The 24103-nt window shown below is 32.4% G+C and overlaps 1 protein-coding gene across 1 annotated transcript; it reads right to left on the bottom strand.

The window, feature by feature from the left end:
• Positions 1 to 141: 141 nt before the first annotated feature.
• Positions 142 to 21245, bottom strand: LOC127709079 (uncharacterized). Its single transcript, XM_052214427.1, has 11 exons — positions 21128 to 21245; positions 14820 to 14926; positions 13833 to 13925; positions 11274 to 11403; positions 10545 to 10608; positions 9533 to 9616; positions 7628 to 7776; positions 6445 to 6594; positions 3563 to 3602; positions 2735 to 2919; positions 142 to 1116 (listed from the first exon to the last, which is right to left on the bottom strand). The coding sequence occupies exons 2-11, from the start codon at positions 14911 to 14913 to the stop codon at positions 1080 to 1082; spliced, it is 1026 nt and encodes a 341-aa protein (XP_052070387.1). The 5' UTR covers positions 14914 to 14926; positions 21128 to 21245; the 3' UTR covers positions 142 to 1079.
• Positions 21246 to 24103: the final 2858 nt, after the last annotated feature.

Below are 24103 nucleotides of genomic sequence, written 5' to 3' on the forward strand. Positions count from 1 at the left end.
GCTACCACGGCGCCACCTATTCAAGAACGATAATTTGCTACTTTATATAACTGCGAAATAACAATAACGTTAGACGGGTTCGCGTGCATAAACAGAAATGCGCTTTAAATTGTATAATATAATTCATGTTCAGTCGACCTTTAATTATTATATCAACGACTGAAATGATTTATAAACATCTAGATTGCAGATAACACTCGAAATTAACCCAACCTCTTTACACACGGAATTCAAATAATTCTAGTTTGTCAATCGGTTGACTGCTTATAATGTAAAATACAAATATATCAAAAGTTTTTAAAACTAACAAAACACAATGATCGTTTCTCTATTTCCCAATGTAAATGAAATGAAACAAAACACATTTTATATCACAATAAGAAGAGGAGAGAATCAACATTTTCCGGATCTACTTGGAGCCTAATGACCCCCCACGTAGATAAGTTGGATATCGCGGAAAGAAAGATTAACACGGCAACTAGAAAGGCATTAAAGCACTGCCTTTAAAAATTACACACAATGTCTTGTATAGACTCAGTTGTAATAATTTGCCTCTTGATGTTAAAATTAATTTGAAATAAAACAGATGGAAGAATTTTCCCTGTTAACATGACATTTAGTATTCCTATTTTAAAAACTTCAATAATGAAAAAGGACTGTTCAGAATTTCCTTTTGATAAAATTACAAAAATCACCTAACTGAAATGTGTATTTAAAATAATATAAATGCAAAGTTAGTTCTAGAGCATTTCACAGAAAAATTCCCAAAACTCAACAAAATTTATTCAAGTATGAAAAGATGGTCATACTGATGTTATTTTTGCAAAATAAGGATGAACTGTACCAGAAGACTTAAGTGGCGAAATACCATTGATACATTATAAACAGCTTCTTAAAAATTTACCTAAAATAAAATTAATTAAATCGACACATATAACAAACAAGGCTAAATTTAAATGCCCTTCTGCTTGACAAAGGTGAGACATATAAATTTCAATAAAATGCAAGTAACTCAATTAATTAAGCATATAATAAATAATATCACATGATACTTGATGGTGGAATTCTTCAACTTGTGCCTAACATGGAAGGGGACATATATCAGGAGTCACAAAACTGAAAAATAAATAGTTTGTTCCCTCTGATTACATCATATATAATTTTGATTCATAAAATATAAAAGATAACAATGTTGTACTGCAATATAACAATAGCAGCATATTTTAAAATCCAGGTCTCAGTTCAGAGAAATTGTTATGCAATGTGATAATCTTATATATATATTACCCATTTTAGCTATTGCTGTAAGGATGTTATATATCCTGTGAGCAGGACAACGTGTTAGTGTGAAATGAACATGAACTTAACCTAGCTTTTTACTAGACCAACATGCTCAGCTATATTTTTAACAAGCTCAATAACCAGACAATAGGTCAAAGGCAGACATGAACTTGCTTTTATTAACTGCGAGTACTCACAAATCTATACTTTTTGTCTTTTGTGTTTTTGTTAGGGTGTTTATGTGTTTTGTATCGATCTGATGAGTTAAGCCTTTTTCAACTGAATTTTAGTTTGTTCTTATGTCATACTGTTAACACCATTTTCCCAGGTTAGGGGAAGGGTTTATTCCCAGCAAACATGTTCAACCCTGCCACATTCTGTATGTGCCTTTCCCAAGTCAGGAGCCTGTAATTCAGTGGTTGTCGTTTGTTTCTGTATACTGTAAATTCAGAAATTATTGCAACCATCTATTTTTGCAATTTTTTAAGAATGGACAAAAATGTGAGTTTTGTCATTATGATTTCAGGAAAATCTGCATGTTGATCTATGTGTCAGATATCAGAATGTGAATTCTTATTATTGCGATACTCACCCAGTCGCATAATTCGCATTAATAAAAACCTTGTAATAATTTCTGAAATTACGGTATCATATTTGTTTTCCATTTATTATTTTGTACATATTTCAGGCCGTTAGTTTTTTCGTTAGAATTGTTTTACATTTGTCATTTCTGGGCCTTTTACAGCTTACTCTGCAGTATGGGTTTTGCTCATCTTGAAGACCGTACGCAGACCTATAGTTGTTAACTTTAATGTCATTTGGTCTCTTGTGGAGAGTTGTCTCATTGCCTATCATACCATCTTCTCATTTATATGTCATCCTACCTGCACACATTTTTCAAATTGCAAGATGACTAATATAAGTCTTTATTCCTAAATGCTTTGTTAATGAAAGTAGCAAAGAACAGTTTAAAAGCCTTTCAAATGACCCTGGGAATCAAACCTACAATCTGAGCATATTACCACAAGACCATCATGACTGTTTTTGCTACATGGATAAAGTATGTTAATACAAAATACTCATGTTTGTGGTTTCTGTGGATTGTTTTATGCCTAGATACATGTGTATACCTAAAGCCAATAAACCAAGACCCAACTGATTCTTCTTCTAAAAAATAATTTGTTTCTATTTTTTGTGTCCAGCTTATCAATATCTAATTTAATACTGTAAATTCAGAAATTAATGTGTGCATTCATTATTGCGAATCCTTGACAACTGGTAAAAATGTGAAATCTAATTAATTAGATTGAAAAAAATTTATGAAGGATAATCTGAAACTATGAATTCGAGTTTTTATTATTGCAGTCCTGATACGGTAGCATTTTTAGAATTAATAAACACATTGCAATAATTTCTGAATTTACAACAGTTTTCAATAAAATTCTACTCTTACCTGTGCCTGGCATCATCACTATAAAGCCTGCCTTTGGTATAATATTTAGATATCACATTTTTGTCAAATAAAAACAAATTCTTTGAAATAAATTCGTCAAAAGTTAATGCAGATGTTCTATTAACACTATCAGCTACTATAGAAATATAGAATCCTGTTATAGTCTCATGGTAACCAAACTTAACCTGAAATAAATGAATAAGACTGTTATAGTCTAGTATAATTTGTTTGAATGTTTTGTCATGGGTTTACCATCTATTGCTATAGTAAAGGATGAAGATAACTCTCATTCTTCCACTGAATCAATGGTTTCTACTGACCTACTGAGAGTATATTTTTTGTTGTTTTGTAAAGGTATACATTAATTCTGTTACTCCATAGATTATTCAATCTATTCTGTGTTTTCTCTGTATTAAAGGTCTTTCAGTAGTACTTTCTTACATTTATCACTCACTATGTTTTTCTTACAAACAAATAAAAATGACATGCAACAACAATGACTGAAAATCTTTCTTCACATAAATTACAAAAGAGAAACTAAATATTCATAAAAGAATTTAATTTAGGAAAAAATAAATTCCTATATCAAAGGAAGAACACACTATTCACATCCATTGTTTCAGTGAATGCTCTAACAGGTTGGGGAAGAACACACTATTCACATCCATTGTTTCAGTGAATGCTCTAACAGGTTGGGGAAGAACACACTATTCACATCCAATGTTTCAGTGAATGCTCTAACAGGTTGGTAGACCAAAGATAAGTGTAACTTGTGAAAAGTTAACTGAAAAATACTTACCAGTATTATATAAATTATCTTAAACTTACTTTGTCTTTGTTTTGTTCATTGAAATGTTGAATACCTTCCCTATAATACAATAAAATGAAAGAATATGGAAATTAATAAACCAAGTGAACAACACAAATTTATAGTTCTAGCTAAAGATTTGAAATGATTTTAAAAACATTTTCAAGTAATAGGCTACTTGGTATAAAATATGCCTTATAAAATAGCGTGGCATCAGATGAAAGACATTTATGTTAGCCTACTTTCTAAAATTTCAAATTCATATCTCAATGTACATGTATATAAATGTATGACAAAATTTCAGTGACTAAAAAATTTTTCACAATAAAGAGATCTGATTATGTCCAGATAAGCATTCATTTTCAATGGAATATATATAAAATTTATTATCGGTCATCCCTCTGTCTGGATCACTCTGCTCAGCTCTTAATAAAATTAATCAAAGAAAACACTTGTTTCTATCATGCAAAATACGCAAATACAACCCGATAAATCGATTATCTGGTTGTATGCATATTCATATTGTAAAATACCAGCTGCTCGACACAATTTGAAGCCTTTTTTATCTCATTTGCTGAGCTCACTTGACAAAAAGGTTAATATTGTGACTCGCAGTTGATATTTTACGATATCATTATGCAGACAACCTGATAATTGGTACTGATGTTATCAGGGATGTGATATTTTGTCCTTTCCTCAAGCATAATAACTTCAAATAATGCCTATCAAAATTGTGCTTCAAAGAGTACAGATGTCATTGTGACACCATACTATTTTTTCTATATCTCAAGATAAGTTTCATTTTTACACTCCTTTCCTTAAATAAAAGAAGAATATGTCTGAGGATACGAATGCCCCCACTCAAGCAATTTTCCAGGTTAGAAGGAGGCATAACTCTAGAATGGAAAATGACTCACTGCATAAATTCAAATCTGTCTGCATGTTGTGGTTCTTAGCATTGTGTATGAGTTTCATAAAATTTGGATGAGGAAAACTCAAGTTGGAGTGCAGAAACAAAATGGGACAGAAGGACGGATGGAAAGACAAATGGACATAAGGATGGAAGGACGGTCAAGGGTAACACTTAATGCCCCCATTGCCTTCAGCGGGGGCATAAAAATTGTTAAAATGAAAACACTTTACAATTTTAAAAACACAATTACTCAAACATTTGTTAAAACCAAGGAGGTTATATGAGAAGGAGAGAGGAAGAAAGACGATAATTACACATAAAATGTTACTGCCTTTTCTGTAAGTGGGTGTTGATTAGTTGAGATTGATTCGGTCGCAGAGGGAGACTCTGTCCTAATTACACATCCAAGTAAGAACTGAAACACCCAAAGTGTTATAAACCTATTTATAAGCGATGCCCACGTGTTGGAGCTCGAAAAAGAATTTGATCTAGAAATATTCTGGATCTGCAAGACGAAAAACTCAACCGACATGAATTGCTTGGTAAATGGTGTATATACATGAAATTAAAATTTAAAACAAAATATTTATAAAATGTGCAGGAAAAATGTCCGTAAATAAAAGAATAGACACTCTTTCCTGTGAGTGTCGTGGTATTTTTATTTACAAATTGACGTATTTTCCATTTTTTTTTATAAATATTACAACCGTGCATGGCCTGAAAAGAGAATTGATTAAAAAGAAATCTACACATACCATGTGTATTGTCACATTTAGAGAGGTACTAATCTACATGCCTGGCAATCCTAGTATTAATGTACAAAATGCATGTGTTAATTTTCCGACATTTTACGTTTTATCAAGCCAATGAAGTACTGTTTTCAACAAAATCTTAATTAAACTCAGTTTATAACAAGTATTGATTTGGCGTGGTCACATTGAGAATTTTCAAAAATAAAAATTATCATATTTCTTTATTTTTCTTATTATTTGTTTTTGTTCCTTTGCTTTCGGTGAGAGCCCATCAATTTAAAGGGAACAACATTAAAATATTGAAAAATAAGATGAACCGATGCAAACACATATAATTTTGCACAGAAATGATTTAACGAAAAAAAAACCTGCCATGTCAAGATGTCTAACAGCATTCCACCCGGAGAAAGACTTTTTGGTGGTTCTCGGACAGATTCCTCTGTTTCAATAAAAAAGATCGCTCCCGGAATGGTGACTTTAACAAATGTACCTCACATATTCCTTTCGAGGATATAACCTACCATTTCCCATTTCTAGGAGCCAACATGGGAAGTGAAAATCTAAGCGCCTATGCCTATATCTACAGCCTAACGCCACGAGAAACAAACTTTTCGCTGGCTCTCGATAAATTTCTCTCCGTTTCAATTACAAATATTCGCTCCGGTCGCAACCGGTCACTGTAACGAAAGTATCTCACATATTCCTCTATCTTCTATGATATTACCTACCAATTATCATGGGCAGCGTCATACAGGTGAAGAGAAAATCTTTGTTTAAAGCAAGGTGGAGTTCAATAGAAATTGTATTCTTAAATTTCTTTAAACCCACATAACTTTGTCATTTCTTGGTCGTTTTTTGCTGTAGTTAGACGATATATTATCGAATTTCGCGTCAAATGTTATTGCACAATATAAATACATTCAAACTAATTTGTTACAATAATTACACCTGTATTGTAATGACCCAGTCACCGATTACAATCACGTGACATTAGCGATTCTCCTAATCACATGGACTGTTCTCGGTAACAGCCTGGTACATCAGAGGACCATATCAAGTGGGTGATAAACATGTCGGTTTCTTTATATTTTTATCATTTTCCTCTGATCGAATTGCTTTCCTGGGGATGCTAATTTTATATCAAGCAGAGTGTTCACTCTCCTTCTCATATAACCTCCTTGTTAAAACATTTGTGCAGTCAAACAATTATAAATATTTGCAATTGTATTTAATTCACCTTATAAAAGGAGTAGCCTTCTCTTTCCCATATTCTGTAATATAAGTCCAGGCCATTCTTAAATGAGCTTCATGTGTCCAGTCTTCATAAGGTAATGTGGCATCCTCAAAAGCTTTTATAAATATTTCATCACCAACTGATCTAAATGATCTGAAATATAGTGTAACAAACTCAAGAACTGTAAAAGTGACGCTACCTAAAGTTGTACTTGATCTGAGTTTTGTGGAAATAAGCATTGTGTATATGTTTCATAACATTTAGTTAAGGCAAACTTAAGTTAGAGAACGGAAACGAAAAATTCAGCAATTTTTCCATTTATAAAGGGGCATAACTCTAGAACGGTAAAAGTGACACCCCCAAAATTCGAACTTGATCTGTGTTTTGTGGTAATTAGCATTGTGCATACGTTTCATAACATTTGGCTGAGGCAAACTAAAGTTAGAGAACGGAAACGAAAAATTCAGCAATTTTTCCATTTGTAAAGGGGCATATCTCTAGAACGGTAAAAGTGACGCCCCCAAAATTCAAACTTGATCTGTGTTTTGTGGTAATTAGCATTGTGCATACGTTTCATAACATTTGGCTGAGGCAAACTAAAGTTAGAGAACGGAAACGAAAATTTCAGCAATGTTTCCATTTGTAAAGGGGCATAACTCTAGAACGGTAAAAGTGGCGCCACCAAAAATCAAACTGGATCTGTGTTTTGTGATAATGAGCATAGTGTATAAGTTTCATTTACATTTGGTTGAAGCAAACTAAAGTTAGAAGCCGGAAACCAATTTTGGGACGTACGTACGGACAGACGGACATACAGAAGGACAAGGGTAAAACTTAATGCCCCCTCCGCTACAGCTGGGGCATAAAAAAGGTCCATTGTGATTTCCACCTTATTTAGATAATCAATAGGTTAATGTCTCATAATGAAAAATACATCTTTACAACATGTTTTAAAAACTTCAAAAAAACCACTGTGGTTTTCATAACAGTTTTTTCTAAATTTATTTAACTAAAAGACATAAGATATTTAATACAGCAAAAGAAAAATCGACCTCAACTGATTTCACATGATGACCTCTTGACCCAGGTAACAAATATGTCATCTCACGTTAGTAATAAAGGCAACTACCTTTTAAAACTTCATAAAATGTAATAAAAATTAATAACTGAATAAAATTAAACTCACTTAAAGTAGTATAAAAGTGTATCTGGAGCATCATCTGAAACAACCGCATCAAATACACTGCCATACCAAACATGGTGATCTCCAACAGTGTGAACTGAATGTACTCTACACTGCATCACAGCAGAACATCCAGCTATAATGGGGATTCCCTGTTAATATACAACACATGTTGGTGAATTCATTTTTATTGTGCATTTGTATTGTACATATTTTTGGAGGTTTTTCGTGTTGTTTTAAGGGGGTAGTCCTTGGTAACCCAAAATTTTCATCTCGTTTAAATTTTCTTTTTTTTTTACAATTGAATGGGTAGGAGTCCATTCATCATCAGCCAAAGTCTTTTGAAATTCATCATTGCATTCTATTTTTAGAGTATACTGAATACGGCCAGTTTTGGGATACCCTTAACACGGTCCAAAACACAAGTAGGCATATCTTATTGTTTGTTTCTTAACATGGTCTCAATAGGAATATATACAACGGTTAAAATGCATAGTAGAAACATATTTCAAAGTAAATCTGAAATCTCATAAATACCCTGTAACACAAGATGATAATCTTGTATGTAAGAGTAAAATCTATGTTCAGCTTCAAATCTGTGTTCCTTTATCAAATCCATATTGAGTCATAGATGTCACAAATCCATGTCCTTTCTTTTCTCAAATCTGTGTCAAAAAGCACTAAATTGAGTATGGACACAAATTTGAAGAACATTACATTAATAGTAAACATCTATAAAAATAAAGGGTGCATAAACCTTATCTATTTTTTTTTTTAAATCAAAGAAATTGCTTTCCTAAAATTCGGAAAATGGTAAGCTGATTAATAGTGAAAGCAGAAATAAAAATGTGCAAGGTAAAACATTATGTAAAGAGTGGGTAGCCAATACTTGCCGTGGACACGTTTTTGCCATTTTGTGATTTTCTTGAGATGCATGTAAAGATGGGGTGTGTGCTACTTGTTTGCTTAACAGTGTCCATCTCAATGATTCATACACATTTTATGTATTTAATCATCAGCACAGTAAGTTTTCAGAATTATATCTGAGTAATCTTGCAAAAATAAATGTATCAATGCTAAAAACGACGTTTGCATAAAATGATGAACACCTTCCCCTAATCAAACGGATGTACAGCTGCCGTCAGAATCCATATTGATTATGACCTAAAATTTTGTTTACTTATGCTCAATGAATAGGAAAAGCTTTTTGTTTGTTTTTTCACAAATAATCTGATTGAACGTTTAATTGCAAATTCTTTCCTTTAAACTGCTAATTTTTCTTGTGAACATGCGCTTTGTGTCTGTGGTATACCATATGAATTTTTTAGGGAGTAATTTTTACTCTCCTAGATAGTTCATTCATTCATTCAAATATGTGCAGGTACTTCTTTTTAAAAAAAGCAGCTCAGTGGGTTTAAATAATCTGTTAAATAGACATAATAAAAATATCTGGAAAACTACGCAGTGAGTAAGCAAATGTTTTATGTCAGTTTTCGATCTCTATTGTGTGTTAATTGCATGGCCTATAATAAGTATAATTTTATAGTTACTAATTTCATGTAAATTGTTAGATGAGAGGAGGCAATAATAATGAACAATGATCTCAATAACCACTTTTGCCAGATTTCAACATTGTCATTACAATATATTTTTATGTTCGTTAAATTAGTAACAAAGCCTTGATGGTCAAATAAATTTAACGGTCACAGATTTGAGTTCAGTGACGTCTGATTGAACTGAGCCAACCTTCTAAAAAGAACACAGATTTGAATAAGCTAAGGGCCACAGATTTGATTTTGATGACATCATAGGACAAAGATTTGAGGCTGGACATAAATATGATCCTTACATGTTTATAATACATTTTTTTTAACCCTAATTATATGCTTACAAACAACAATATAATACCTCATGTCCCTGTGTGTGTGGTACTCTGGCAAATTGATCTATATCATCATTTACATGCTTGGCAAATTCTAAACTATATGCAACCTGTAAGTGTTAGCATGATTTGAATCTTTTACAAAAAAATTAAAAAAAAAACAGTTTATGGAGCTAAACATTTTAAAACAATGGTTTGTTAGGACACTAAAAAATAATCTATCTTTTACATGTTACATATATGAACAGAATCATTTTTAAATTACAGATACAACTGGTAAAAACTATCATGACTAAATATTTCTCTGTTTTTTTCACTGCAAGCATGGAATGATCTGTTTTTTTCTATTTGAAAATCACTACCTGGTACTTCTAAAAATCTAGCCCTGTCTTATTCATATACATTAAGTATCTGTGGTTATGTAATTTAAAGTATGTACTGCATTATTTTATTATCTTAACTTAGGTAAAAAAGTCTTCTGACATAAAACTATTTTTTTTTCTAAGAAAACTGTAGTAGTAAAAAACAAAGATTAGAATAAAAATAATGTCTGCAATATTACCTTAGTGTCTATTGTTTTAATGTTAGGGTTTTTGTGCTTTGTACCAATCTTTTGAGTTTAGCCATTTGCAACTATATTTACAGTTTGTTCTTATGTTTTGCTGTTACACCATGGCCACTGTCCTAGGTTACGGGAAGGGTTGAGTGATCCCAAACATGTTAACCCGCCATATTCTGCATGTGCCTATCCCAAGTCAGGAGCCTGTAGTTCAGTGCTTTTCGTTGTTTCATGTCTGTCATATTTGTTTTTCGTAAATTGTATTGTAATAAATTAGGCTGTTAGTTTTCTCATTTGAATAGTTTCACATCTTTCATGTTGAGGTCTTTTATGGCTGACTATACGGTATGGGTTTTTCTCATTTTTGAAGGCCATATGGTGACCTTTAATTGCTTATATCCACGTCATTAAACTCTGGTGGATAGTTGTCTCATTGGCTATCTAACAACATCTCTTTATTTAAATATCTGAAATATTACCTGATCTTTTCCCAACACATGGATGGCAAAGTGCTGTGTCCTCAAAAGTAGATCATGCATTTTACTGAAAAATGGTAAATATCATAGACAATGCAGTAAAGCCTCTCTGATCTTATATATGTAGAAAATAAATATACACAAGATTAAGTATGAACAAAACACGCTTCTAAAATTACCTTCAACATATGCAATCAGGACTAAAATGTTGGAAAGCAATATATATAAATTTTAGGATCCCTAACTAGAAAAAACCGTAATTTGATTTTTGATTTGATTTTTTGGTGTTTTAACGCCACTTTTAAGCACCGCTGCGGCCAGTTTTTATTGGTGGAGGAAGCCGGAGTGCCCGGAGAAAACCACCGACCTTAGATAGGAAAACTGACAATCCTAGTCAATTAAGATTGGAGTCCATTGCACCCGCACGAGCGGGGTTCGAACTCACAACCCCAGTGTTGACTGGCTAGTGATAACAGTAGTAACGACTTAGACCACTCGGCCACCAAGGCCCCAGAAAAAAAAAAAAAAAAAAAAAAAACCTTAATAAAACATAGTCTAAGTTTTATAACAAAACATTGTTGAAGTTCTGTAACAAAACGTTTTCTAAGTTGTATATGAAGCTTTAGTTTCAGTAAAGTTTATACTTATTTTATGAATGGAAATTCACAATTGAATTACCTTGGATGATTGACACAGAATGATACAATAGGAGGATTGTAAGGTTAACTTTACCTTGGATGATTTACACAGAATGATACAATAGGAGGATGGTAAGAGACATTTGTGAAGGAGGTACAGGTTATTCCTTTGTTTAACCATCTGTTCTTCAGGATATCATATTCTGCTGTTGTTACTACTACAACTGTAAGACATGAAGAAAAGTGGAATAAGTAAAAAAAAAAAATTGCGACATAAACATATAATTGTGCTTTCCCTCCCCCACCCAAAAAAACATAAAATGAAAAAAATAAATTTTGAGATTCAACAGTTGCATCTCTAATCCATGATATGCCTATCCCAATGTAATATGAAAATGTTTTTTTTTTATTTGTCATCAATTGTAATATATGATATATTTTATGATGTTATAACCACTACCACTTGAAAAAAAAGAGGTAAGCCTAAGATTAGCCTTATACTATAAGTTTTCCTAATTCTTTTACTATTGAAAAAAAATCTTTAGCAGATTTCTTTCCTTTCTGTCTATTTGGATAAAAAAAAAAGGCTGCATCATACTCCATGTTAGCTATTCCAATAAACAGAAAAGTATTTAATAATCTTTATTATTGACAGTCTTATTAAAACCAGCCCCCACTATCCACTTGTGTTTGTATTGAAGCAAAAGTTTTATTTATTGTTGTCTAAGAATTTATCGATTCAAAACCAAATAGTAGATTTAATTCACAAATTTTTCCATATTTCTATTAAATAAAATGCTCTGCTGGGCGCAGCTTGATACGACTGTAGAGGTCTAACCCTGAACAGTTTGGGCAAGTATGGACACTACATTCAAGCTTGATACAGCTCTGAATTTGGATTGTGATTAAATATTTGACACAGCATAGGTTTCTGACACAGAATGAATGTGGTCAAAGAACTGAAAATTTTGAAATTGGACTTTTACCTATTATGGTCCAATATCCAAAATCTAAATAGATATAAGAAGATGTGGTATGAGTGCCAATGAGACAACTCTCCATCCAAGTCACAATTTGTAAAAGTAAACCATAATAGGTCAAAGTACTGCCTTCATCACGGAGCCTTGGCTCACAACGAACAACAAGCTATAAAGGGCCCAAAAAATGACTAGTGTAAAACCATTCAAACAGGAAAACTAACAGTCTAATCTATATAAAAAACGAGAAACAAGAAACACTTATGAACCACATCAACAAACGACAACCACTGAACAACAGGTGCAAACAAATGCAGCGGGTTTAAACGTTTTAACAGGCGCCAACCTTCACCCTAACATGAAATAATAGTGTAACATCACAACATAGAAAGACACACTATAAAATATCAATTGAAATACACAGTAAGATTCAGCATATCCAAGTACACCAAGAATTCAATTTATGATGAAAATTTTGGACCCAATTTTAGACAAACTTGAAAACAGGGCCCAAAATAAAAAAATCTAAATACATGCTTAGATTCAGCATATCAAAGAATTCCTGTAATTCATTTTTTGCTAAAATCAAACTAACTTTAATTTTGGACAATATGGACCAATTTGAAAACCGATCCCAAAATCAAAAAACTTTAATACAGGTTTTGATTCAGCATAGCAAAGAACCCCAAGAATTCATTTTATTTAAAAATCAAACATAATTTAATTTTGGACCCTTTGGACCTTAATGTGGACCAATTTGAAAACCAGTCCCAAAATCAAAAATCTAAATACACGCTTTGATTCAGCATATCAAAGAACACCAATACTTCAATTTTTGATGAAATCAAATAAAAGTTTAATTTTGGACCCTTTGGACCTTAATGTGGACCAATTTGAAAACCAGTCCCAAAATCAAAAATCTAAATACACGCTTTGATTCAGCATATCAAAGAACACCAATACTTCAATTTTTGATGAAATCAAATAAAAGTTTAATTTTGGACCCTTTGGACCTTAATGTGGACCAATTCAAAAATAAGGCCCATACTCAAAATATCTAAATACACAGCAGTCTTATATAAAAGAATGGACTCCACGAAAGTAAAGTCAATTTTGAAAGTAGCTAAACATTTTAAATCCATGCTGGGTATATTGAATATGACATAATGTAAAAACTTACTGAAACAGTAACTGCAAAAACAGCTACTTTTTTTTTAATGGTTTCATATTTTCTATGTGTTATTAATTCAATATCCAATCATAGCATCATTATAGAGTTAAATGTTGTTTTATGTACCTTTTGTAAGTCCACTGATTGAGATTAAGAAACAAGCAGAGGACTGAGATATATAAAACCTATTTTAAATCTGCTAAATAGTCATGTGCCTGATCCAAGCCTGGAACTTCATCAGTGGATGTCTTAAGTCATATCTTATTAGTTTTTTTGTTATTTGGAGAATCTGGTTTAGATGGCAAATCCTTGATCATCTCTTCAATTTATTTTGATCTTTTACTTGGGGGTAATAAGAGCCAGACATATTGTATTGACACCTGTCGATGAGTGACTGTTTTGACCTCTTCATTTTTTTTTTATTTGTGTTAATGGTTTGCTGTCTCATTGACACATTCCCCAAATACATTTATTTTTCCATACAACTTAACATACAACAGATTACCTGTCTGTGGAACTTTCCCCATCAGTTTTTTGTATAATCTATCAACAGCTGACTCGTAAGGTTTGTCAATCTTTGTTGAACTATTCTCTGAAGCTAAAAATGATTAGCTATATACATGTCTAATCATACATCTCTTTAATTACATTTTGTTATTATCTGTATATTATACATGTATCTACTGCATCAGAATAAAAGGATAGAAGATCAGACAACTTAAACATGTTAAATAGAGGGTTAGTTTGGTACTGGTGGTGGCAGAAATTTACTTTGCAACAGATTGAGGATGAGCAAATCAAAGAGTGATTGCAAGATTTTTATGTAAAGAGAACAAAGCACTCTTCCACCACAGGGCATTATATTAAACAATCCTTTTATGTGTTTATTCTTCTTAATACTGACATTTGAATTTTACAGCCTTTATCTAGCTACATGTATATAATAGGCAGTGTTAAGAACTGTCAATGCTACATGTATATAATAGGCAGTGTTAAGAACTGTCAATGCTACATGTATATAATAGGCAGTGTTAAGAACTGTCAATGCTACATGTATATAATAGGCAGTGTTAAGAACTGTCAATGCTACATGTAGATAATAAGCAGTGTTAAGAACTGTCAATGCTACATGTATATAATAGGCAGTGTTAAGAACTGTCAATGCTACATGTAGATAATAGGAAGTGTTAAGAACTGTCAATGCTACATGTAGATAATAGGCAGTGTTAAGAACTGTCAATAGTGTTTTACCTTGCCATATGTTTACAAGGACTGTTAGGTACATTGCATTGCAATATTATTTCAAAAAACGAATTCAATTATGGTTTGCATTATCAGTACATCAAGGATTAAGATGTTTTAATAAGTCCGTACATCATTTATGAGGACCATGAGTCTGTGTACAGCAATTTATGAGGATAAAAGTTTCTGAACTGGTCATTCAGTTTTATCTGACTATAATTATATTACTACTATTATGATATATGTTTACCTTTTTGACAAAAACATCTTATAACTGATGTCCGATTCACAAAAATAGGTTTTCTCCTCATACAGATCATGGAAACTGTCCTGATGAAATCCATTTCAAACTACAACCTGAAATATCAATGTCAAAGATATTTATATTTCATTGTGCTATTTAGTTTGGTACAAATATATTGAGTAAACATGGTTAAAGAACCACATTTTTTTATAAAATAAAATAATTAATGCAGAACTCTGGAAATTGTTTATATCTTATTGTACTCAAAATACAAAATGTATATATGTAGGATTCTGAACAGCAATGGTATTCCAAATTGTGATGGTCACGCTGAAGTGCGATGGTCCACGATGAAGTGCGTTGGTTAATATACTGAAGTGCAATGGTGTGGCATTGTGATGCTAACTTGTTGATAACTATGCCAAAGTGCAATGGTCTAACTATGATGATGACTTTGATTGTTATGATAAAGTGTGATGGTGTCTACAAGCTAAAATGCAATGATCGGAGTCAGAACTACATTAAATGTGATAGTGTTGTGGTTAGCATGCTCGCCTCGCATCATTTTAGATTTCTGGTCAGGTCAAATCAGGCATTACCATCAACACTCAGGGTAGACTAAAAAAAATGTAATTTCTAATAAATAGACAGCTATCATGGCTATGCTCATTAGTTTTTCCTTAAATTATGAATATTCTAGTGCTAGTTTGGCTAGTTTTCAAATATTTTAAATATTTAATGTAGTTTGGTTTGGAATCTGCTATTCTTGAGCTAACAATTTGGATATCTGTATCTGATTGAACTTTTTGTAAAAGTTCATACATTTTTTAACATTTTATCACCAATATTTATTTTAAAGTGCCATTAATAGGTCATGCAGATGTGGCATAATCTATGCCAAATCTACCTTTGAAACCTTTCATTCCAAAAAGCATATCCATGGAGATATAAGCAATATTGATAAATATGCCTATGAAAAAAAAACTTTTAAGCAAAGGGGAGGGAACTAGAGGCTCCTAAGCATCTGAATCACTATACAATCATGAAGTCCAGAAGTTCGAAAGGTTACCGGTATTTTAAAAAAAAAAAATGGTAACTGTAAACTATTGGAAAGCCTTTCCAACTTATTGGACTTCATGATTCATGCATTGCTTTTGGAGTCGTCAGTAATGAACTTTGTCTCTGATGCATGATTTTTTATTATTAATTGTTTTTGGCTTTTAACTAGCTGTCAGTAACTGCGAGTACTCTAAAATCCTACATTCTTGTTTATTTGACCTGTTGATACTAATTGTAATGCTTTTCTGTTATTTAATGTTGTTCAGGGTTATATCTGGTCTATATACCAGCTTTGATAAGTGTTTGGTATTAATATAAATTTTCACTTTTTCGTACTATGAACATCCAAATTATTTATTTTGTAAAAATATTTCCTTTCTCTATTTTAACTGTACACGTATACCTAACAAAATTATTTTCATTTACCTGTATTTAAATAATTGCAAATGGCTGATATTTTTGTTCTAGCATATTGTTTTTCTTATATTGTTTAACATTTCACAGCGGTATAACATGTTACTTTTATTATTTTTCCCTAAGTTTATTTATTTTGTATTTAGATCAAATTTTTTTGTTCAGTGTATGTTCACTGGTGTTAATATGTCTTTTGAGTTAAGCCATTTCAATTGATATTTTATAGTGTGTAATTCTATGTTGTGATGTTACACTATTGTTTCAGACAAGGGTGAAGGTTTGGTACCATTAAAACGTTTAAACCCGCTGCATTTGTTTGCACCTGTCCTAAGTCAGGAATCTGATGTTCAGTAGTTGTTGTTTGTTGATGCGGTTCATAAGTGTTTCTCGTTTCTCATTTTTTATATAGATTAGACAGTTGGTTTTCCCGTTTGAATGGTTTTACACTAGTAATTTTGGGGCCCTTTATAGCTTGCTGTTCGGTGTGAGCCAAGGCTCCGTGTTGAAGACCGTACTTTGACCTATAATGGTTTACTTTTATAAATTTTGACTTGGATGGAGAGTTGTCCCATTGGCACTCATACCACATCTTCTTATATCTATTGACAAAATTAAAGCTACCAAAACTTAAAAATTTGAAATTCCTGGATAGCTGATCACCAACAGAAACAAAAAGGTAAGTCATTTAAAATGATTTTGAATAGACACATGTCCTAATTTGTATGATTTAATAGAAATATGTTCCATGAAATGTACGGAGACAGCAGATGATCTTGCCTGCCTTCTGGAAAATAAAAATAGAGGGCCATTATATGTAAACTACTGTTATTGTAATATCATACCGACTAGAGCAAGAACACATTAAATGATTGAAATATGTTATAATATTAGAAAATAATTAATAAATAAATTAACACACCAAAAAATATATTTATTTAGAAAAAACTATATATATATAAAAATTCGTAAGGGTTCCACGGAACCCAGTGTCTCGCCTACTTTTCCTGTTAATCGCAGGCTCAACAAAAATGAGGAAAAAAATTAATAAAAATATTCCTCTCTATACTATCTTTTGATTGTAAGTAGCTTCTGTCCAAGTTTGGTAAAAATCCACGATGGTTTTTGAATCTAATAAATGTTTTTAAAACTTTAATTGCAGACTGTATGTAAAGTTAACTGGAAGAAAAGCTAAGTCCATTTATAAGTAAAATACAGAAAAAATGGAACAAAATTTTATCAAAATTTCCTTCTAAATACTAGCTTTTGATCATAAACAAGCTTCTGTCCAAGTGTGGTACAAATCCAGGATAGTTTAAGAAAGTTGTTAAAATTTTAAAAACTTTAACCACAGAGTGAATGTAATGTTAACTGGCAGAAAAACTAAGTCCATTTATAAGTAAAATACGGAAAAAATGGATTTTTTTTTTTACAAAATTTACTTCTGGATACTATCTTATGATCATAAACAAGCTTCTTTCCAAGTTTGGTAGAAATCCAGTATAGTTTAAGAAAGTTATTAAAATTTCAAAAACTTTAACCACAGAGTGAATGTAATGTTTCCTGGCAGAAAAACTAAGTCCATTTATAAGTAAAATACGGAAAAAATGGATTTTTTTTTTTACAAAATTTACTTTTGAATATAATCTTATGATCATAAACAAGCTTCTGTCCAAGTTTGGTAGAAATCCAGGATAGTTTAAGAAAGTTATTAAAATTTCAAAAACTTTAACCACAGAGTGAATATTTGTGGACGCCGCCGACGACGACGACGCCGACGGAATGTAGGATCGCTATGTCTCGCTTTTTCGACAAAAGTCGAAGGCTCGACAAAAATGTTATTAAAAGGGGGTCTATATCCAAAGCGCCTGTGAAACAACATGCAAAATTACAGGTGAGGGATGACTCATTGAAAATTATTGTACTTTAAGTACAAGAAAGCAACATATGATGGGAAAAAAAGCTGAAAATTATAGTATCAGAATAGGAAAAGCCAACAAAAAATATATGGAAGAAGTAAGCACCAATTATAAAGACAACTCAAAGAAATTTTGGTCATATATAAAGAGCAAAGGTCAAGAATGGACAGGTGTAGCACCATTAAAGAACAAATTGGGATTTCTTCAAAGTGACAATAAAAGCAAGGCTGAGATACTCAATGATCAATTCCAGTCAGTATTCACAAAGGAAAACCTAAATAACTTTCCTAACAAAGGAAAGTTCCTATATTCCACCATGGATGATATCAAAATCAGCACTAAGAGAGTACACAAACTACTCAAAAACCTTAAACCATACAAAGCTACTGGTCCAGACTCAATTCCATCCTTCATCCTGAAAACAGCAGCAGACCAACTCGCTCCTTTTCTAACAGATCTGTACCAAACATCCCTTAACACCGGAGAAATCCCACAAGATTGCAGAGATGCTAACGTGGTTCCCCTATTCAAGAAAGATGAAAGACATTTAGCATCCAACTATAGACCTGTATCATTAACTTCCATCACATGTAAGGTCTTGGAACACATAGTCCACAGCAGTATTATGGACCATTTTGACAAACACTATATACTTACCAACGCACAGCATGGATTTCGCAAAAAACGATCATGCGAATCACAACTTATAATAACAATCAACGACATTGCAAAAAAACTGGAAAAAGAATACCAAGTTGACATCATCCTTCTGGACTTTGTACAGGCATTTGACAAAGTTCCGCACCACCACCTTTTACACAAACTAGAATTTTATGGAGTAAACCCTAAAGCTACAAAATGGATTCAATCATTCCTTGAAAACAGAATGCAAAGCATAATATTAGAAGGAGCTGTCTCCTCTCCAAGTCCCAGCACTATCAGGCGTCCCCCAAGGCACAGTTCTTGGACCTCTATTGTTTCTGACCTACATAAATGACATGCCAGAAACATCAACGTCATCTGAAACAAATTTTTTGCAGACGATAGCCTACTTTTTCGAACAATAAACAACCAGGCAGACAGCGACCTTTTGCAAAAAGACTTAACATCATTGGAAGAATGGGAGAATAAATGGCAAATGAGTTTTAACGCCAAAAAATGCATAGTTATCAGAATAACACAGAAAAACAAAGAAGTGAGAGATACATCATATAAACTCCACGGACATACACTAGACAATGTTGATGCAAGCAAATACTTAGGCGTAACTATCAGCAACAACCTATCCTGGGATAGACACATTGATAATATTGTAGGCAAAGGAAATAAAACATTGGGATTTATCCGAAAAAATCTGAGACTGTGCAAAACCAGTAAAAGCAGCAGCATATACTGCCATGGTAAGACCTTCAGTGGAATATGCCTGCACAGCTTGGGATCCATCGAGCCAAAAAAAGATCAAATCATTAGAACAAGTTCAAAAAAGAGCAGCAAGATTTGTTCATAATAACTACTCAGACCGAACACCTGACTGTGTAACACACATGGTTAAACAATTACAGTGGGAAAGCCTGGAAGAACGTAGGAAAACCAACAGACTATGTATGCTATACACCTTATCGCTATTCCCGCTTGACCCGAGAATCTGTCCCGCTCGAACTTTTGACGTCATACAACAATCACTTTTCTATTGTGGCGTCAGACATTTTCTATTATGACGTCAAAATTTTACGGGAACTTGTGTGATGTCCAGTAATGGCGGACAAATAGCGATAAGGTGTATTTAAAATCCAGCACGGGCTAATCGATATAGATAGACAACAATATCTAATACCCAACGACAGCCGGACCAGAGGTATAGGCCGCTTTTACCAAGAAAGAACAAAAACTGACACCTATGGACAGTCATTCTTCCCAAAGACCATCAGGGATTGGAATCAACTTCCAGCTAAAACAACATCAGCTGACTCGATAGAGGGATTCAGAGCTGCTCTGAAACAGGTCAGGAATAACCACCAATTGGTGGATTATACCTCAATTGACGTATAATCCACCAATTGACATATAATGGTATAGACCAATTGACGTATAATTCTTTGTTTTTCAAAGCAAATTATTCAACCAAAATGGAGCATTGTTTTCTTAAAACCATATTATTGTAAGAAAACATGTCAAACATTCCTAGTTTAGTAAAGTGACATAACATATTGCATTTAATCAATAATTGTATTTGCAGTTTCTTCTATTGTTATCTTGTCAATTCTTGATTGGCAAATTTACCACTAATCACCTGTCAATGGACATCAATACTGTCTGTAGTCATGTGATTATGAGTACAACTCCACAGGTGAATGGAGCTCTTTGTTAATACTTGACTTTCATTATTAAGAGTCAATCATGGTCAATAGTACAGATGTTTCAACAAAAGAATTGTTGTACACATGCATTCTCAAGAGATGCAGCAGGCTTTGACAAAACTGAAACTTTCGGAGGACTCAATAATGGTCATAAAATAGGTTGTAAGTTGCAAAATGATGCTCCTATCTCACACTAGCATTTTATAACAAAAAACTTGCATTGTACGTCAATTGGTCTATACCAATATATGTCAATTGGTGGATTATACGTCAATTGAGGTATAATCCACCAATTGGTGGTTATTCCTGACCTGTGAAAGCAGGCTCTGGAAGGAAGTAAACAGCATAGCGTGTATATAATTTTAATTGTAAATTGGCGAACGTTTTAAATGTAAATAACTTTGAGAAGATTTGCTGCCTTGCCCGGCACTGCGCTAAGTTTTCGCGGGACCATACACATTCAATATGAATTCGGTTCCTTACTTGGAAGAAGAAGAAGAGTATGAAAAAGGGGGTCATGTCAAAGCTGACTTTGTTACGATGCTTATTGTTTTTTTAATGAACAAACCACATATGACAGTGGAGATAGCCAGTTTCTTATTCTATGCTTTATGAGAAATACAAACTAAATTTGTTTTTTATCAGGTAGATGTTTTATAGCCTGAATGAGTAGATTTTTTATAGCCTTTCGGAACAATTTATTTTCCGGTAACTCTAAATTAATTCTTGTAACTCCGATCATAATTTAATTTATGATTTATGACGGGCTTTTGATACTGTGCGTCTTGAAAGCCTTTTTTATGAACTAAGAAAAAATGGCATAAATGATCTTTTTTATAATAGCATTAAAAGCATGTATAGTAAAACAGAACTATGTGTAAAGGTTAATAATGATTCTGTAACAAACTCCTTTTCTTCAAATATTGGCGTTCGTCAAGGTGATAACTTAAGCCCTAATATGTTTAAATTATTTATAAATGAGCTCCAAAATATTTTTGACGATAACTGTAAACCAGTAAAACCAAATACCCTTGATTTAAATTGTCTCTTGTATGCAGATGATGTTGTTTTACTATCAGAAACTGCTACAGTGTTACAGAAATGTCATTGTTTAGATAGACTCTATATAGTTATTGTAACAAGTGGGGTTTAGAACTAAATGTTAAAAAAGACTAAATCGCTTGTTTTTTAATAAAACTGGTAGGTTAAATTATACTTTGTTTACATTTAATAATATTCCGGCTATTGAGAGAGCAAAACAATATACTATTTAGGACTGGTATTCACTATAAATGGCAGTTTTACAAATGCTAAACAAGATTTGTATAACCGGGGCTTAAATGCATCATTCAAATTTAAAAAAATGTTTTAGTGGAAACCTTCCTAAACTTAAAACATTATTCCATGTTTTTGATCATACAGTTAAGCCAGTTTTTTTATATGGTAGTGAGGTGTGGGGTGCCGCGTTTTCAGTCTAACAAACTAGCAGCTGGAGGGGATAACTACTTAAATAAGTTATGTAAAGAATTAAGTGCAGAAAAACTACATTTTAAATTTTGTAAATCCTCCTTGGGAGTAAATAAAAGGGCAACAAATTTAGCTGTTATGGCAGAACTTGGGAGATATCCCTTATTTCTAGAAGTAATAGTCAGTATGTTCAAGTATTATATACATATACATAAATCTAATAACTCCTTACGATCTGAAGCACTCGCATTATCTCAATCCCTTTTAACTCAGAATAAAAAAATGTTGGTTTGGATGTATTGATAGTTTGGCAATTTATTTAGATGTTGATTTCAATCACATTTTAACCTTAAAGAATAAATTAAAACCTTTTCTTTTTAATAAGCACAAGTTGAAGTACAATAAAATATTGGAAACCTATATATTTGATGATAGAGTAAATCAGCAGCATGGAAACAAATTGAGAACATATATAGGTTATTTAAAAGTATATTCACAGGAACATTTGAGAGTTATCTTTTATGTGAAAATTTTAATCAAAGACAATTGTAAACGAAATTCAGAATTAGTGCCCATAAGTTAGAAATAGAAATTGGATGCTATAAGGGGCTTCAGGTGCAAGAGAGATTATGTCAATTATGTAAATTTTAAAGAGATGTAGAGGATGAGATACATTTTTTATTACACTGCCCAATTTTAGAATACAAAAGAAAAGAAATAATTTTAGAACTTAAAAAAACTTGATTTGAAGTCAAAATTTATTTGGTTTATGTCATGTGGAGACAAATATGTTCATTAGAAAATACATAATCTATTTTTTGATTTAGAATGTGAGAAAAAACTATTCTGACTCCAGACCAGTTGAAATGAGTTGTCAGATACCTTAAAATCATTATAATGTATGTGTTTATTAGATATATAATAAATCATTAAGTATATAATAACATTACAAAGAAGACTGGGTTGTGCATACGTATAAAAAAAGTTGGGGTCACTGACACTTGACATTGTACATGATTACAAGTCTTTTATAGACTATGATAACTGGTTTTTTTTTGTTTTTTGTTTTTGGTTTTTTCATCACTATAATCAATAAAATCAATACTAATCATATGTATATATCATAATTTGTATAAATTATTCTTCTCTTCATGGTCGTCGAGATTGACAAATAAAGCTATCCTTATTCTTATTCTATGATTATTCAAAATTTTCTACGAGGGTGCTTAACTCGATAAATCAAAGAGAAACGATTAACTATCAGACGTCTGTTATATGTGTTCTTTCTTCTTATTTATTGTCGTATTGAAAACATATGTAGAACGTATGGTCAACATATTTTTCAATAGACAGTCGGTATTTCTCATGAGAACCAACTGTGCTTCTCGTCTTGCCGAATTACTTCTTTATTCATTTTTGGCAAACTTGTAATAAAGGATAAAACAGATTAAGTCTTTTTCATATATATTGACTTAAATCTAGAAATTGGCTATTGGGATCGGTAGAGAACCATATAGTTTCTGACAAAATTAAAGAGATGATGTCACGTGAATTTTCATATTGTTAACTTTCCATTTTTATGTAGGAACATTCAAGAAGCGCCTGAATATGGAATATAATTTTTTTCTAGTTGATACGATATTCTATGGCACGCGAGTCTTATCAGGATTATCTTTATAGAGGGTTGTTACAATTACAATAATCTTTGTTTAGAGTCGGCCGTACCAATTTTTAATTTTCTGCATGTGTAATCATGTTTTGAGGACTGCTGTTCGTCTTTTATTCGCTTCCTTTTTTTGGTAATATTGTTATTAACCCGAATACATTAGTCGTTATTTTCGGATGTTCATCAATGGATGGCTACACTAACCTCGCTAGTGGGACAGTCGTCCATGGGGAGGGCTTGAATTATTGTTGTCTATTTTTCTTCCATTTATCATGCGTTTTTGACTGATCAATTTGGTGTCTTCTCCTCTTTAACTAACAATATAAAAATACGAAGATGTGATATGATTGCCAATGGGACAGTTCTCCACCAGAGACCAAATGACAGAGAAGTTATAGGTCACCATACGGC

Source organism: Mytilus californianus, unplaced genomic scaffold (genome assembly GCF_021869535.1).
Source record: "Mytilus californianus isolate M0D057914Y unplaced genomic scaffold, xbMytCali1.0.p SCAF_7, whole genome shotgun sequence".
Classification (NCBI taxonomy): domain Eukaryota; kingdom Metazoa; phylum Mollusca; class Bivalvia; order Mytilida; family Mytilidae; genus Mytilus; species Mytilus californianus.